The 11,958-nt window shown below is 53.2% G+C and overlaps 2 protein-coding genes across 2 annotated transcripts in view; one reads left to right on the forward strand and one right to left on the reverse strand.

Moving 5' to 3' along the window:
* The window catches only part of Clcn1 (chloride voltage-gated channel 1), a 31,100-nt gene extending 28,929 nt beyond the window's left edge, over positions 1 to 2,171 (forward strand). Inside the window, exon 23 of the mRNA XM_085683531.2 lies at positions 290 to 2,171. Within this exon, the coding sequence (XP_085539657.2) occupies positions 290 to 661 (372 nt within the window). The 3' untranslated portion in view covers positions 662 to 2,171. The remainder of the gene's footprint in view (positions 1 to 289) is intronic.
* On the reverse strand, positions 1,728 to 11,141 carry Fam131b (family with sequence similarity 131 member B). The gene is made up of 7 exons (XM_085683530.2): positions 10,986 to 11,141; positions 8,453 to 8,562; positions 8,094 to 8,129; positions 7,729 to 7,822; positions 7,272 to 7,469; positions 5,216 to 5,359; positions 1,728 to 4,997 (listed from the first exon to the last, which is right to left on the reverse strand). Exons 1-7 carry the CDS (start codon positions 11,011 to 11,013, stop codon positions 4,525 to 4,527), a joined length of 1,083 nt encoding a protein of 360 aa, XP_085539656.1. The 5' UTR covers positions 11,014 to 11,141; the 3' UTR covers positions 1,728 to 4,524.
* Between the last annotated feature and the right edge of the window lie 817 nt (positions 11,142 to 11,958).

Below are 11,958 nucleotides of genomic sequence, written 5' to 3' on the forward strand. Positions count from 1 at the left end.
TATTTTTATTTATTTATTAAAAATTTCCACCTCCTCCCCACCTCCCATATCTCTCCCCCTCCCTCCTCCCCCTCCCTCTCCAGTCCTAAGAGCAGTCAGGGTTCCCAGCCCCAAGGGAAGTCCAAGGTCCTCCCCCCTCCATCCAGGTCTAGGAAGGTGAGCATCCAAACAAACCAGGCTCCCACGAAGCCAGTCCATGCAGTCAAATCGAAACCCCATCTGCTTTCTTCCCCCCCCCCCCCCCCCCCCCCCGTTGTCTATCTCTTTACCTCTTTCTCTTTCTCTCCAGCTACAGAAAGCTATTGAGGGCCACACCAAATCTGGGGTGCAGCTCCGCCCTCCTCTTGCCAGCTTCCGGAATACAACTTCAACTCGGAAGAGTCCTGGGGTGCCACCCCCTCCTACAGAGGGCTGGGGTCTGCCTGAGGGTGGAGATGCTTCTCCTGGAGCAGAAGCCGTAGTTCCTACCATGCCAGAGACTCCTGTACCCCCTCCATCTCCAGAGGTCCCTCCCTGCATGGCCCCAGCCAGAGTGGAGGGTGAGCTGGAGGAGCTGGAGATGGTGGGAAGCCCAGGACCAGAGGAGGACCTGGCTGACATTTTGCATGGCCCAAGCCTGCGGTCCACTGATGAGGAGGATGAAGATGAGCTGATTCTGTGAACAACCCCTTCCAAACTTTCTTCATCAGAACCAGGGGCCCATGTTACAGAGTGGGCTTGCGTGTGATAGGGGTGTTGAAGTTGGGGAGCCCCCCCCCACTTCGTCTTATTCTTACCCGCACTGTGAAAGGTGATGGTGATGATCTTACGCAGAACTTGACCTTGGGCATGGAAGAATTTGGGTCCATCAGACGCCTTCCCCCATTTCCAGGCAGGGCTCAAGGCCCCATGCTTGGAAGACCCCCCGTGTTTCCTGCTGTGCAGGTCCAGCCCCCATCAGTCTCTCACCTCCCACAGTCCCCAGTGTTGCTCGGGTACCATCCTGACTCTGCCTGTCTAGATTTCGGTTTCCACATGGAATAGGAGAATGGTGGTCCAGATCGATTGATGTGCCACATTGGAAGAGATGTGGGACCATAATATTGCACTGTGGACTGACCACCTTACAACGTGCCCCCAAGCCTGCCCACCTTAGGTTCCAGGGAACCAAGTGGAGTTCCCTGGAAAAGAGGTTGACAAAGGCTCCATGTGGCGAGGCGGGTGTCATGGTCCAGTGCGTGTGTCTGACCCCGGCAGCAGAATGCTTTCCTGTATCCCAGGCTGTCTCCCTAGTTCCAGGTTTCCCCTAGGACATGCACATTCCCACTGCAATGGCTGGCTTAGCCTGCCAACAGTCGTCTCTGCCTTGGAGCTACTCTAGCTGGGGCTCCTCCCCAAGCACCGGCAGTGGGTCATGCAGATTCCAGTCCTTTATAGTAGCTCCTTGGGGTCTTCTGGCATGGGGGTACCCTTGGGGTGGCAAGCTTTCGTTTGCCCCTCCCCTAGAGGACTCTCATCTTGGTTAGCCAAGAACTTGATAGTTGTACTATACAGCATTAGCCTGCTACACCCAGGAAGAGATGCCATGTGTTCTGAGCATGTAGACACCCAGCTTCATTCACGGGCTTTTCCTTCCTCACTGTAGGCTTTAGTTCTGCAGCTGAGCCCTCAGACAGCCGCTTTTCTGCCCCTCCCCCCTTGCCCAGGTCTCCTCTATCCCCCCAAATAAGACACTCATACTCAGAGGATGCCACCACATTCTGTTTAGTGTCATTGAACACAGCCTCTGGCCTTCTGCAACATGGGTTCCTTCCACCTCCTCAGGCCAAGAAAGACACTGAAGCCTAGGTAGGAGAATTTGCAGGGGGCATCCAAACCCATGCCCATGTGTATATAATCTATAATACTTATATATATTTATATAGAATTCTCTCTGTAATATATGTCATAGAATCCTTCCTGGGCCTGGGGTGAGTTTCACATTAAGCAAACATGCTAAGACTGACCATAGAAATGGGTATGCCTCAGACCTGGAAGACAGAGTATGGGATATAAAAGGGTAAGAACTCATCCTTCAAGATTCCCTCCTTAGCACAAGGAAAAGAAGGGAGGTGTGTGAACTGGGGAGGGCAATGGAAGGGAAGGAATGGAAAGTTTGGATTTTCATTTAATAAAGTCAATTGAAAATTAAAGTGTACCCCCCCTAAAAAAATCATTCAGCAAGAGCAGTTTCATTCACAAGAATATAAAAAACAGCCCTGCTCCCCAGCTGCTGTAACACGTGCTGCACAGCCTTTAACCCCAAAGGAAAAGCAACCCTTCCCACCCACCCCTAACAGCCTCTTCCTGCACATGCCCCACCCCTCCCCTTAAAGTAGGCTAGAAGCAAACCCCCATGCACCCTGCCCCAGCACCAGAGAGGTGGTCCCTCCCTCCAAAAGAGTTCAACTTGGTCCTGGGTCAGCTCCTTGAGTCTTCTCTCTCCAGAGTGGGGCGGGCCTCACCAGCCTCTGTGGCAGTATGCCAGCAGCCTGGGGAAACCACGCCCCTGCCTAGGTACAGACCCTACAAGGCTCCTTCATGTCTTTTGTAGTCTTTCATTGGGGACCATTTGGCTTCCTTGAGGAATGGAAGGAGTAAAGAAAGCTACTTTAGTTTAGTCTTCCTAACTCTTCAGGGCCCTGAGCAAAAGGGAACCAAAGTGAATGAACCTACTCTCTGGACTCGACGTCCACCTTCACCTGGGGGGAAGAATGCGGGCGCACTGAGATGAGACACACTTGTTGACAGAGAGGATAGACAAGGCAGAGAGACCCTGGGAGTAGGTTAGCTTGAACATGCAAATTCCCAGGGGGCTAGGACAGGAGACCAGGGGTTAGGGGCAGTTGCCAGGGTTGGCAGGCTAGCCCTTCCTAGTCCGAGAAATGAGGTCCTGATAGGCTAAGCCACAGCACTAGCAAACACGAGGTATCTTCTCCCATTCAGGCAGCGTTAGATGAGCTGAGCGGCCATTCACCTCCCTTGGCTCTCCAGGTCTACTCCCATGTTTCCTCCATGGCCCGACCCCAGGATCCTATGCATCCCCTCCCCTGAAGGATGGGGGACACCTACTCTGGTTCCACTTCAGTGTATGAATACGGTGCAGGACAGAGTCACGGAAGAACAAAATCACGCCAACTCTGAGCCTCACTGTTCCTGTGGGTGAGGGAGTAGTTTGGGACCCCTGACAGTTATAGTAGGACACAAAGCCTTGGAACTGGAGCCATAGACAGACAGGAGGAAGAAGAAAAAGAGGGTGACAAGCTTGGGCGTCTCCTATCACATCTCTGCTTATGCCAAGGGCCAGATTGAGGCTGCGTCTGCTCCAGCCCATTCACAGCAATACTGCATCGACTTGTTGCTGCTCCCTGTCCCCACGGTCCACTCCGAATCGCAGGGCAAAGGAGGTGTGGGAGGGCAAGCTTATGTCTCGCCACAGCCAGTCCCATAAGGAACAATGGATGGAGGGAACAGCCGACAAAAACGCAGAGGCATCCCATGTCCACCCTGGCCCTCAGCCACCAGCCCAGCCAAGGCAGTGACAGCACCAGACTCCCCACTCTGCTCTGCTCAACCCTGAGTCCCCAAGAAGTTATAAAAATGTAGAAAAGGCAAAGAGAAAAGTGTAAACAGCTCCAGAGAATTAGGGGAGGGTAGAGGGAGGCCCAGCCCTCGTGGTACCCCCGGTTGATGGGACACTGCAATCCAAGGTCAAGAATCTGAGACTGGTTCCCACTCACCCTCCTCAGGCATGGGTGGAAGAAGGCAGAAAGGGAAGCTACAACTGGGGTAGCCAACCCCATGGCGCCTTCTCCCAGATCCTTAAGGTCCTCCTTCCAGCCACAGGGCATTCAAGTGGCTGTGTTTATCCTTTGTCTCAGTGGCGACCCTCTTGCCTCTGAGTAGGCTTTGGGATGAAGAATCATACTGTGACCCCTGTCATTCCCAGCTGCCATGTCTGTCTCGTCCTCGGCTCCCGGTCCCAGAAGCCAAAGAATGCCTGAATTGGGCACGCTGTCTATGCTAAACACAGAAGGACCGCCCTGAGGCCTGCTCCCCACAGCGGGGAAGCACTGATGCCATGGCCAGAGAAAGCAGAATGAGGAAAGCAAGAGTGAAATGGAGAAAGGAGGCATTCAAGACAGCACAGCCAAGGATCCTGGAAGACGAAATCAGGGGTGTAAGAACTGAGATTCGGTGTTCAGCACGGCGCGCCTGGGCATGGACCCAAGAACCATAGCTATGGCTTATCTCCCACCATCCTGCCAGGGTCACAGCCACCTAATTGCCTGGGTCTCAGTTCCTGGAACCATGGTTTCTGGAGTGCAAGCTTAGATAAAACCCCCCGCCGGTCCTTCACTTTCCAGGGTGCTAGCGGGCTGGTGAGTGAGGGCTGGAAGCTCGCGGTTCCCTGCTGTCTTCTGCCCGGGGTTTCATCTGTGCTGCCGGAGCTTGAGAGGGTATGGGTTGCAGCCATGCCCCTCAGGTCAGTGGGGTGGGAAGAAGTTAGTTGTTGGCGTCACCCTCCTCCTCATCAAAGGACTGCACACCTGAGGACGTGACATCGGACACCTTCCGGCTAAGCGCGGTGGACATCTCCGGGTCTTCTCGTGGGGAAAGCGACTCCAGGTCCCGGCATCCTGCATCCTCCTCCTCCTCAGGGGCCAGTGGTCTCTTCTCTTCCTCTACAGAGCCCATGGCCAGGTCCACCCCACCAACCTCTGGCGCCCAGTCAGTGTCTACCCCCAACAAAGGTAGAGGCTCCTGAGCAGAGTATCCTGAAGCAGGTTGGGAAGGCCCTATGTCATGCAGACTGGGCTGTGAGTCATCAAATGCAGGGCCAAGATAGGATCCTGTAGCTGGAGATGCAATGAGGGACTGATCACTCGCTTCCCAGGCATCTGATGACCCCAGGCAGTACATCCCCTGTGACACGTAGGAGTGAGGCCATCCGTCCATGGGGGCTTGAGCTAGTGCATCTGTCAAGAGAGTGAGCAAGGTTGGAGGAACCGCAGAATATCGCAGGCAGTGAGAAGAGCTCACAGGACTCCTGTCTTATGCTTATGACATGGGTATGGGGGCACCGGAGAAGCTGAGACAAACAGAAAAGTCCTAAAAGGACAGAAAAGGACAGAGGGAGCCTAAATTGCTGGGAAGCCCCCCAGGCTTAGGGTTGGACTCTAGAAGCATCCCTCACCCTGACTTTCCATCAGCTCCTGGTAGTTGTCACTGTAGTTGCAGTCCAGTGGCTCCTGGGTAGAATTGACACTCATGTCCTCACCATCCATGGAAGACCAGGCCATAAGTGTAGCCTCAGAAATAGCAAACTGTTCCATGACACCTATGAGAAGAAATGAAATTGTCAGAAGAGTCCTCGTGTAACCCTTAGACCCGTGAAAGGGATGTGGAGAATCCTGGTGCAGCATGGTTCAATGGAAGTACAAGATAAACCACGTATCATCTCATTTAAGAAAAGAAAACAGAGGGCTCCAGAGATGGTTCAGAGGTAAGAGCACTGGCTGCTCTTCCAGAGGTCCTGAGTTCAATTCCCAGCAACCACATGATGGCTCACAATCACCTGTAATGAGATCTGGTGCCCTCTTCTGGCCTGAAGGAATACACGCAGGCAGAACACTAAACATAAGTAAATCTTTAAAAAAAAAATAAGAAGAAAGAAAGAAAGAAAGAAAGAAAGAAAGAAAGAAAGAAAGAAAGAAAATGAAACAAACAAGTGGAATTAGTTCTAATAACAAATCTTAAGTTTAAGTCTACATATGATTCTCTTTCCATATACAACCAACATAAACATTGTTAATGAAGTATTTTGCATTCTTCATGTGAAGTCTTTGAATCAGTTTGGTACTTTCCTTATAGTACATCTTCATTGAGATGGGTCACAATCCAAATTCTCAATAACCACATGTAGCCAGTGTCTACTCTTTTACTCTGAAGCAAGGCTAGACCATGGGGGATTTTCCAAAAGGTCACACTTATCGAATTCCTAGGGGAAAAGATGTGTTCCTCTGGTGAAATAGCCTGAGAGATTAAAGTTAGAAATTCCAGAAGTTTGTCTTTGGAGGTTTTAGAATCTGAACCTGGAGTGAGAGAGATGGCTTAGTGGAAAAGCTTACTGCTCCAGCAGAGTACCTGAGTTAGGTTCTGAACACCCATACCAGGCAGTTCACAACAGCTCGTAACTCAAGCTTCGGGGGTTCTAACACCCTTAATCTCCAGGGTCTCTTACATACATGTGGAACACATAAACACATGCAGGCAAAAACACGTGAACATAAATAAAACAATTTTTTAAAAGAAATAAATTGAATTTAAATTCAGATGGCCTAGGATATAGGCATCCAGATAGTAGGTTTCAGAATTAATGAAGAATTCTCAAGGGAGCATCAGGTAAACGCGGGTCCCCAGTCGCATAAGCAACTCTATCCAGGGACTAGAAGAAGGGAGGGCATGACAGCGAGGGTGCGAGCATTGCGGGTCCCTAGTCTAGTCAGAGCCATGAATAAGCTGAACTCCATTGCTATTACCTTGTCCTCCCTCTCTGCCCTCCATGTCTATCCTCCAGCCCCACTCAGACTTCCACCACCACCCACCGCCCATACCAACAACACAAACGTCCTTCTCTTCAGCCCTACCCCTCTCCTTGGGTATCGTCCTAAGAGCTGCCAGCAGCATTGGTTCACCTTGGTATGGACACCACACACTCGCCATCAGACCTATACCAGTGTCATCAGAACGAAACCGTTTCCAGGGTCACTCCCCTTAGCCATCCATTAGCTGTCACTCTCACGAGTCCACTAAGTCAATTCAAGAAATCAAACGTTGATGAGCATGGCTAGAAGAAACCCCCGGGGCCTCTTTCATTTTTAGAAACAGGTATAAGCAGAGTCATTTGAAGTCCCAGGCCCCTGTGTTTTCCCCTAGACTAAGAGAGGCCAGGGGAAAGATGGTACCATGTTAAAGGAAAGGAAACATCTGGGACACATGGCCTCACAAATCTCATCGGCACCCTGTTTTCTAAGGCTATAGTGAAAATATGTTGGAGGGAACTTATCAGGATTAACCAGTTCAAAAACAAAAAACAAACAAAGTTGAAATCAAGGCTGTTAGAAAATATGAGCCCGTGGTCAGCATGCAAAGAGACCGTTTTTCCATAAGAAAGCAGACTAGAGGGTCAGCCTCTGACCATCAAAACAAACAAACAAAATGAATCATCTGAGGGCTTGGGATGCAAGTACCTGCTAGGAAACGTGCCTCCTTCTCGCCGTCGCTGAGATCGGAGTAAGCATCTGTATCCCTGCGCACAGCCTCATGGCTGTGTTGGGGCTGAATTGTTGGGGCCTTCCCCCAGCCCTGCCACTCGATCATGTGGGCCACCCGGCCTTGCCCCATGGCTGTAGGCTTTGTCACGTGGTCCTTCATGCTTCTCGAGATCCCTATGGAGTCAGACAATACCCACATCCTTCAGGATACCACACACTATGCAGAGCAGATCCACCCATCATCCCCACCCAGGTTCCATGGGATTCCAACCACTGGGGAAAGTATCCCCTGGTATCCTGAGGGGGTAGTCTCAGGAGAGGAGAGACTTGACAGAAATGCCGATGTTGTGCCCGTAAACTCTGAGACATCTTGATAAGCAGGGAAACGAAGACGATCCTGCCAATATTCCTGTTTCCAGGTTTGGAGTCTCACCTGAGAACGATGACTTGGCCAGGGCCCCAATGCCATAGGCATTGGAGTTTCGCTTAAGCTTCGGAAGGATGGAAGTGGTGTCCTCCATGGAGAGCTAGGACCGGGAAGGTAAGAGAGTGGACAGAGGAATAAGAAGACTTGGGAGGGTGCTCTAAATATAGAATAGAGTTTTTGGTTCCCAGGAAGGTGGATACCCAAGGGGACAAATGGCAAAGAAAACCAAGGGCGTATATAGGCACACCCCTGAACACTGGGGGTCAGCAGAGCAGGGGAGGGCTCGTGCAGCCTGTCTGTAAAGGGTCCCGATGATGGAGGAAAAGGAGGGTCAGGGTAGATTGGGGAGGGCTAGAGGTGGCTGCACTCACATTGATGCCATCCCAGGAGAAATCCGTTCGTGTTTGCTGTAGGAGAGAGGAGAGGGGATGGTATCTGGGCACCTCTAGAAGTGCAATTCTGACTTCTTCTGAGGGACTTCCAGATAGTCACAGAGAGGTAGACCTTCCTGAGGCTGAGAAAGATCTCATTGTGTAGCATTGGATGTGTGTTTTGGGAATCAGGAAGATGTGGTTTGTTCCATCTACAGGAGTGGTTGGGATGTTGCCATAGAACTTATGAAGAGAATTCCCCCTTGGGCCTTTATGGGATGATGAGATGGTCAAGCAGCTAGGAACTTGGGCGGAGTTGTTGTAGTTGGTGGGTGGGTCTCTGAAGCACCCAGCCTTACCTCCGTGGAAGGTCGGTGGAGGCTGCTGCCATGCAGTGAGCTGGTGCTATCCATGTTGATCTGATCGACATCCTTGAGGCCTTTCCAGTCTACTGCAATCACTTCGTTCCCTGAAGCAGTCAGAGGGTTAGTTGCTTGTCCTCAGTCCCCTGGATCTCTGCTTGCTCCCTTCCCATAAGAGGCAGAGCCTAGGGTCCAGCCCTTCCACACCTGCCCACCAGTGCCATGCCTTCTGGCTACCCATTTCCTTCTATGTCTTTACCATCCATAAATTTCCGGTGAGGGAAATAAGTGAAACAAAACACTCATTTTCAGCTCAATGGGGAACAGCACGCTTAGGAAAAAAAAAATGCTTCCTGGCCCTCTCTGGTGTTGTTTACATGGAGAGGGAGGGGTCAGGGATTGGGTTGTTTCCATTCTGTGCCGAGGAATCTTTGAGACTGCCTTTATTGGATCCAGACTTCTCACCAAGTAACTGCCCTACAAACAAGGACACGGCTTTCTAGGGGAAGCTACTTGACTGTGCAGCTGGCTTTGATATTTGAGGGAGGAGAGGAATGTGGCTTCCCCCTTGGGGCTTCCTAAGAGTCAGGGAACTTAATTGACCAGGAAAAAGATATGGTGGGGATGAAGGTAGGTGATCGGTAAGAACCTGAGACTGTTTCCCCTGGAGCCAGAGAATTCGAAGATGCAACGGAGACTTTGAGCCCAATTCTCTCAGGGGACAGAAAATGAATTCAAGAGGAGAGACAGACATAAGAATAGGAAACAAGAGGACTTTGTAATTTCAGAGCTAAAAGAACAGAAATTCAAGGTGAGACGACCGAAGACAATGGGGGAGGTGGATGGGACGCCGAGAACTGGTGGTGGAGTAAGGAACCTAGGGAAGACTCCTGACCTGAATGCAGGGTGTCCTCTGGAAGTCTTGGGGAAGAATTTCTTGAGTATTTACAGAGAGATCCGAGAATCAAGTGGCAGCCTGAGCCATCTGACCTAAAGCCATTGCGTGTATGAACTTTTGCCTTTTGGATTTAGGATTATAGGTCCCTTCTCTGAAAGTATTCTGGCTGGGTCTTCGGCATGAAGAGGCATCCGGCATGCAGCAATAGAAAGTGGCAAAGAACAAAGGGGATGGAGGTCCTTGGAACTGAGAGGTAGAGTTCTCCATATACCCTCCAAGTTGTTCTGCTCTCTCTTGGGATCTTGTGAACTGATGAGGTGCATGAGACTCAGACCTGTGGCTAGGTCAAAGAGGAGCACACTGAGCCTAGTAGTGATGGAACAGGCAGAGAAAGCTCTCAGAGAGGAGTGGGAGAGGAGGTCGAGCAAGAGGAGGAAGGGGAGGTGGCCTTTGAGAAAGAGGGGGAGCTGAGTCAGAGGGGGGGGGATGGAGGGAAGGAGAACAGGGAAAGAGGTGAAGGCAGAGGAGGGTCTCCATGGAAATAAACTGGCTCTCAGAAATCAGGCTTCTGGAAAGTGAGTTTGTTTGTAATAATAATACGAATTATTCTCTCAGCCTGAGGTCACTAGGGCGTGTAGGCGGGAGAAATTGGGAGTTAGGAAGGGGAAAATTGGGGGGTTTGGAAAAGGACTGTATTAATGGGTTCAGCCCTAAAGCGGAATGGATGCGTGGGGGGTGGGAGTAAGGGGGCGGTAGTAAGGCAGAGGCTGGAGGAAGAGGACCGTTAAGGAAGCGCCTTTCTTCCCTCCCCCTGTCAAAGGTAAATAAAGAGCCGGCCCTGCCCTGCCTGCCCCCGCTGACAGGTGCAGGAGGGTCCAGGGGTTCCTTGCGGACCCCACCCTTCTGGGAAGCGGAATCCCGACCCCTCTCGGGACCGCAAACCTCTAGCTCCTCCCCGAGTCCACTGCTCTTCCCAAGCACCCCGGCCCAAGCCCATTCCCTCCGGGCAAGGAACCCGTTCCCTCCCGGTGGCACACGCTCTTCCCGCCCCCGCCCCAGAGGGAAAATGCACGTGAACAAAGCAAATCGGGGGAGGCAGGAGCGACGGAAAAAGGCTACCAAGAGGGAAATGGTTGGGGGCAAAACACACATGCCATATGGAGGGGAAGGTGGAGGGTGAGGGTGGGAGGGGGCGCGCGGAAGAAAGTCAGGGCTGAGGCTGGGGAGGAGGGTTTGAGAAGAGGGGCTGCTCCAGAAAAAGGGGCGCCCGGGAGGTTCTGGTCACGGCGGAGTAGACGCGGATGGCCTGGGGATGGAGGGATGGGGCGACCGGGAGTAGGGAACAGCGACGGAGCAAAGAAGGAAGCTGGTGGAGAGGCGATCGGGGAAGGACCGCGCCTGCGGGAGGGCGATGGAGAGAAGGCAACGAGCTGAGAGGGATGGAAGCCCTGGAGGCGCGAGGGCTGAAGGATGGGGGGGACCACAGCGGATGGAGGGAAAGTGAAGGCGCGAGGCAGGGCCAGACGAGCCCGGAGGGAGGTCCCCAGGGGCGAGGATGGGGATGGGGGAGGGGGCCGGAGGAGAACCCCCGGGCAAGCTTGCCCCTGACCCGCGCCCGGCCGCCGTACCCACCCACAGTCCGCGAGCCGATGCAGCCCATGGCTCCGGGGTCCGCCGGGGCCCGGCCCTCACCGACTCGGGGCGCGCGCCGGGGGGAGCACCGGGAGCCGCGCCGCCGCCCCAGCCGCTCTGCAGCGCCGCGGCTGTCTCCGCTCGGCTCCGCTCCCCCCTCCCCTCTCCATCCCTCCCCACGGCAGCCTCCGTCGCCGCCGCTGCCGCCGCCGCCACCGCCTGGCTCCCCCGCCCCGCTCGGCTTTCGGCGGCCGTGGAGGGGGCTGCTTGGGGATTGGCTGCGTGCGGCGCCTCCCCGCCCTGCCCCCGACCGGCGCTGCTCCCAACGCCCCTCGCCGCGTCCCTCCGCCTGTCCTTCGCAGCCCCCACCCCTGGGCTCCTCGCTCATCCCCGCTTGTGTGCTCCCAGGAGATGCTGATGGAGAGTCGATAGTAACCAGCTTGGGTCTCGGGAGCCAGGTCAGGAACCCGGGGCCCATCCATAGCATCTGCTTGATGGACTTTGAGGGCTGCGGGGTGAGAAGGCCACTAGAGAAAGTGGGGTGGAGATGAGAGGACAGACAGCCTGCTGAATAGCGTTGGGTACCAAATTCCGCAAACACTTGTTTTCTTTCTGCGGCTGCATCTGGGACGCACGAATCGGGATTGGATGCTGTTCTGGTTGCCCTGCGTTTCACGTGCGTTGCTTTGCCCACCCAAACAGATCGTAAAGTCTTTGCCAGTGGATGGTTGCGAGATGCTTCTCTGTCCTCTAGCTGTTCTGGGATGGGTGTGGGACTGGAGCAGGTAATCTAGTTCTAGGCCTGGGTGGAGATAGGAGGTGAACGGAAATAATTTTATTGTCGCTATGGAGAAGTGAAAATATCAGTACCCGAAGCCGGCAACAAGACGTGGTTTTAAATCAGATTTAACTTTTCTGAGCCTTATGTGGATGTCCAGAGCAGCAAAGGAAGAGTACCGCCCCCTGCCGAGAA

Source organism: Myodes glareolus, chromosome 25, assembly GCF_982192425.1.
Source record: "Myodes glareolus chromosome 25, mMyoGla1.1, whole genome shotgun sequence".
NCBI classification, from domain to species: Eukaryota; Metazoa; Chordata; class Mammalia; order Rodentia; family Cricetidae; genus Myodes; species Myodes glareolus.

What these genes read in the sequence shown, in the direction of transcription:
- Fam131b (XM_085683530.2), bottom strand. Translation starts at nt 11,013, where the DNA reads ATGGGCTGCATCGGCTCGCGGACTGTGG. An exon ending in TCCACCGACCTTCCACGGAG is followed by an intron (nt 8,130 to 8,452) that starts GTAAGGCTGGGT and finishes TCTCTCCTACAG; the next exon opens with CAAACACGAACGGATTTCTC. An exon ending in TCTCCTGGGATGGCATCAAT is followed by an intron (nt 7,823 to 8,093) that starts GTGAGTGCAGCC and finishes TCCCGGTCCTAG; the next exon opens with CTCTCCATGGAGGACACCAC.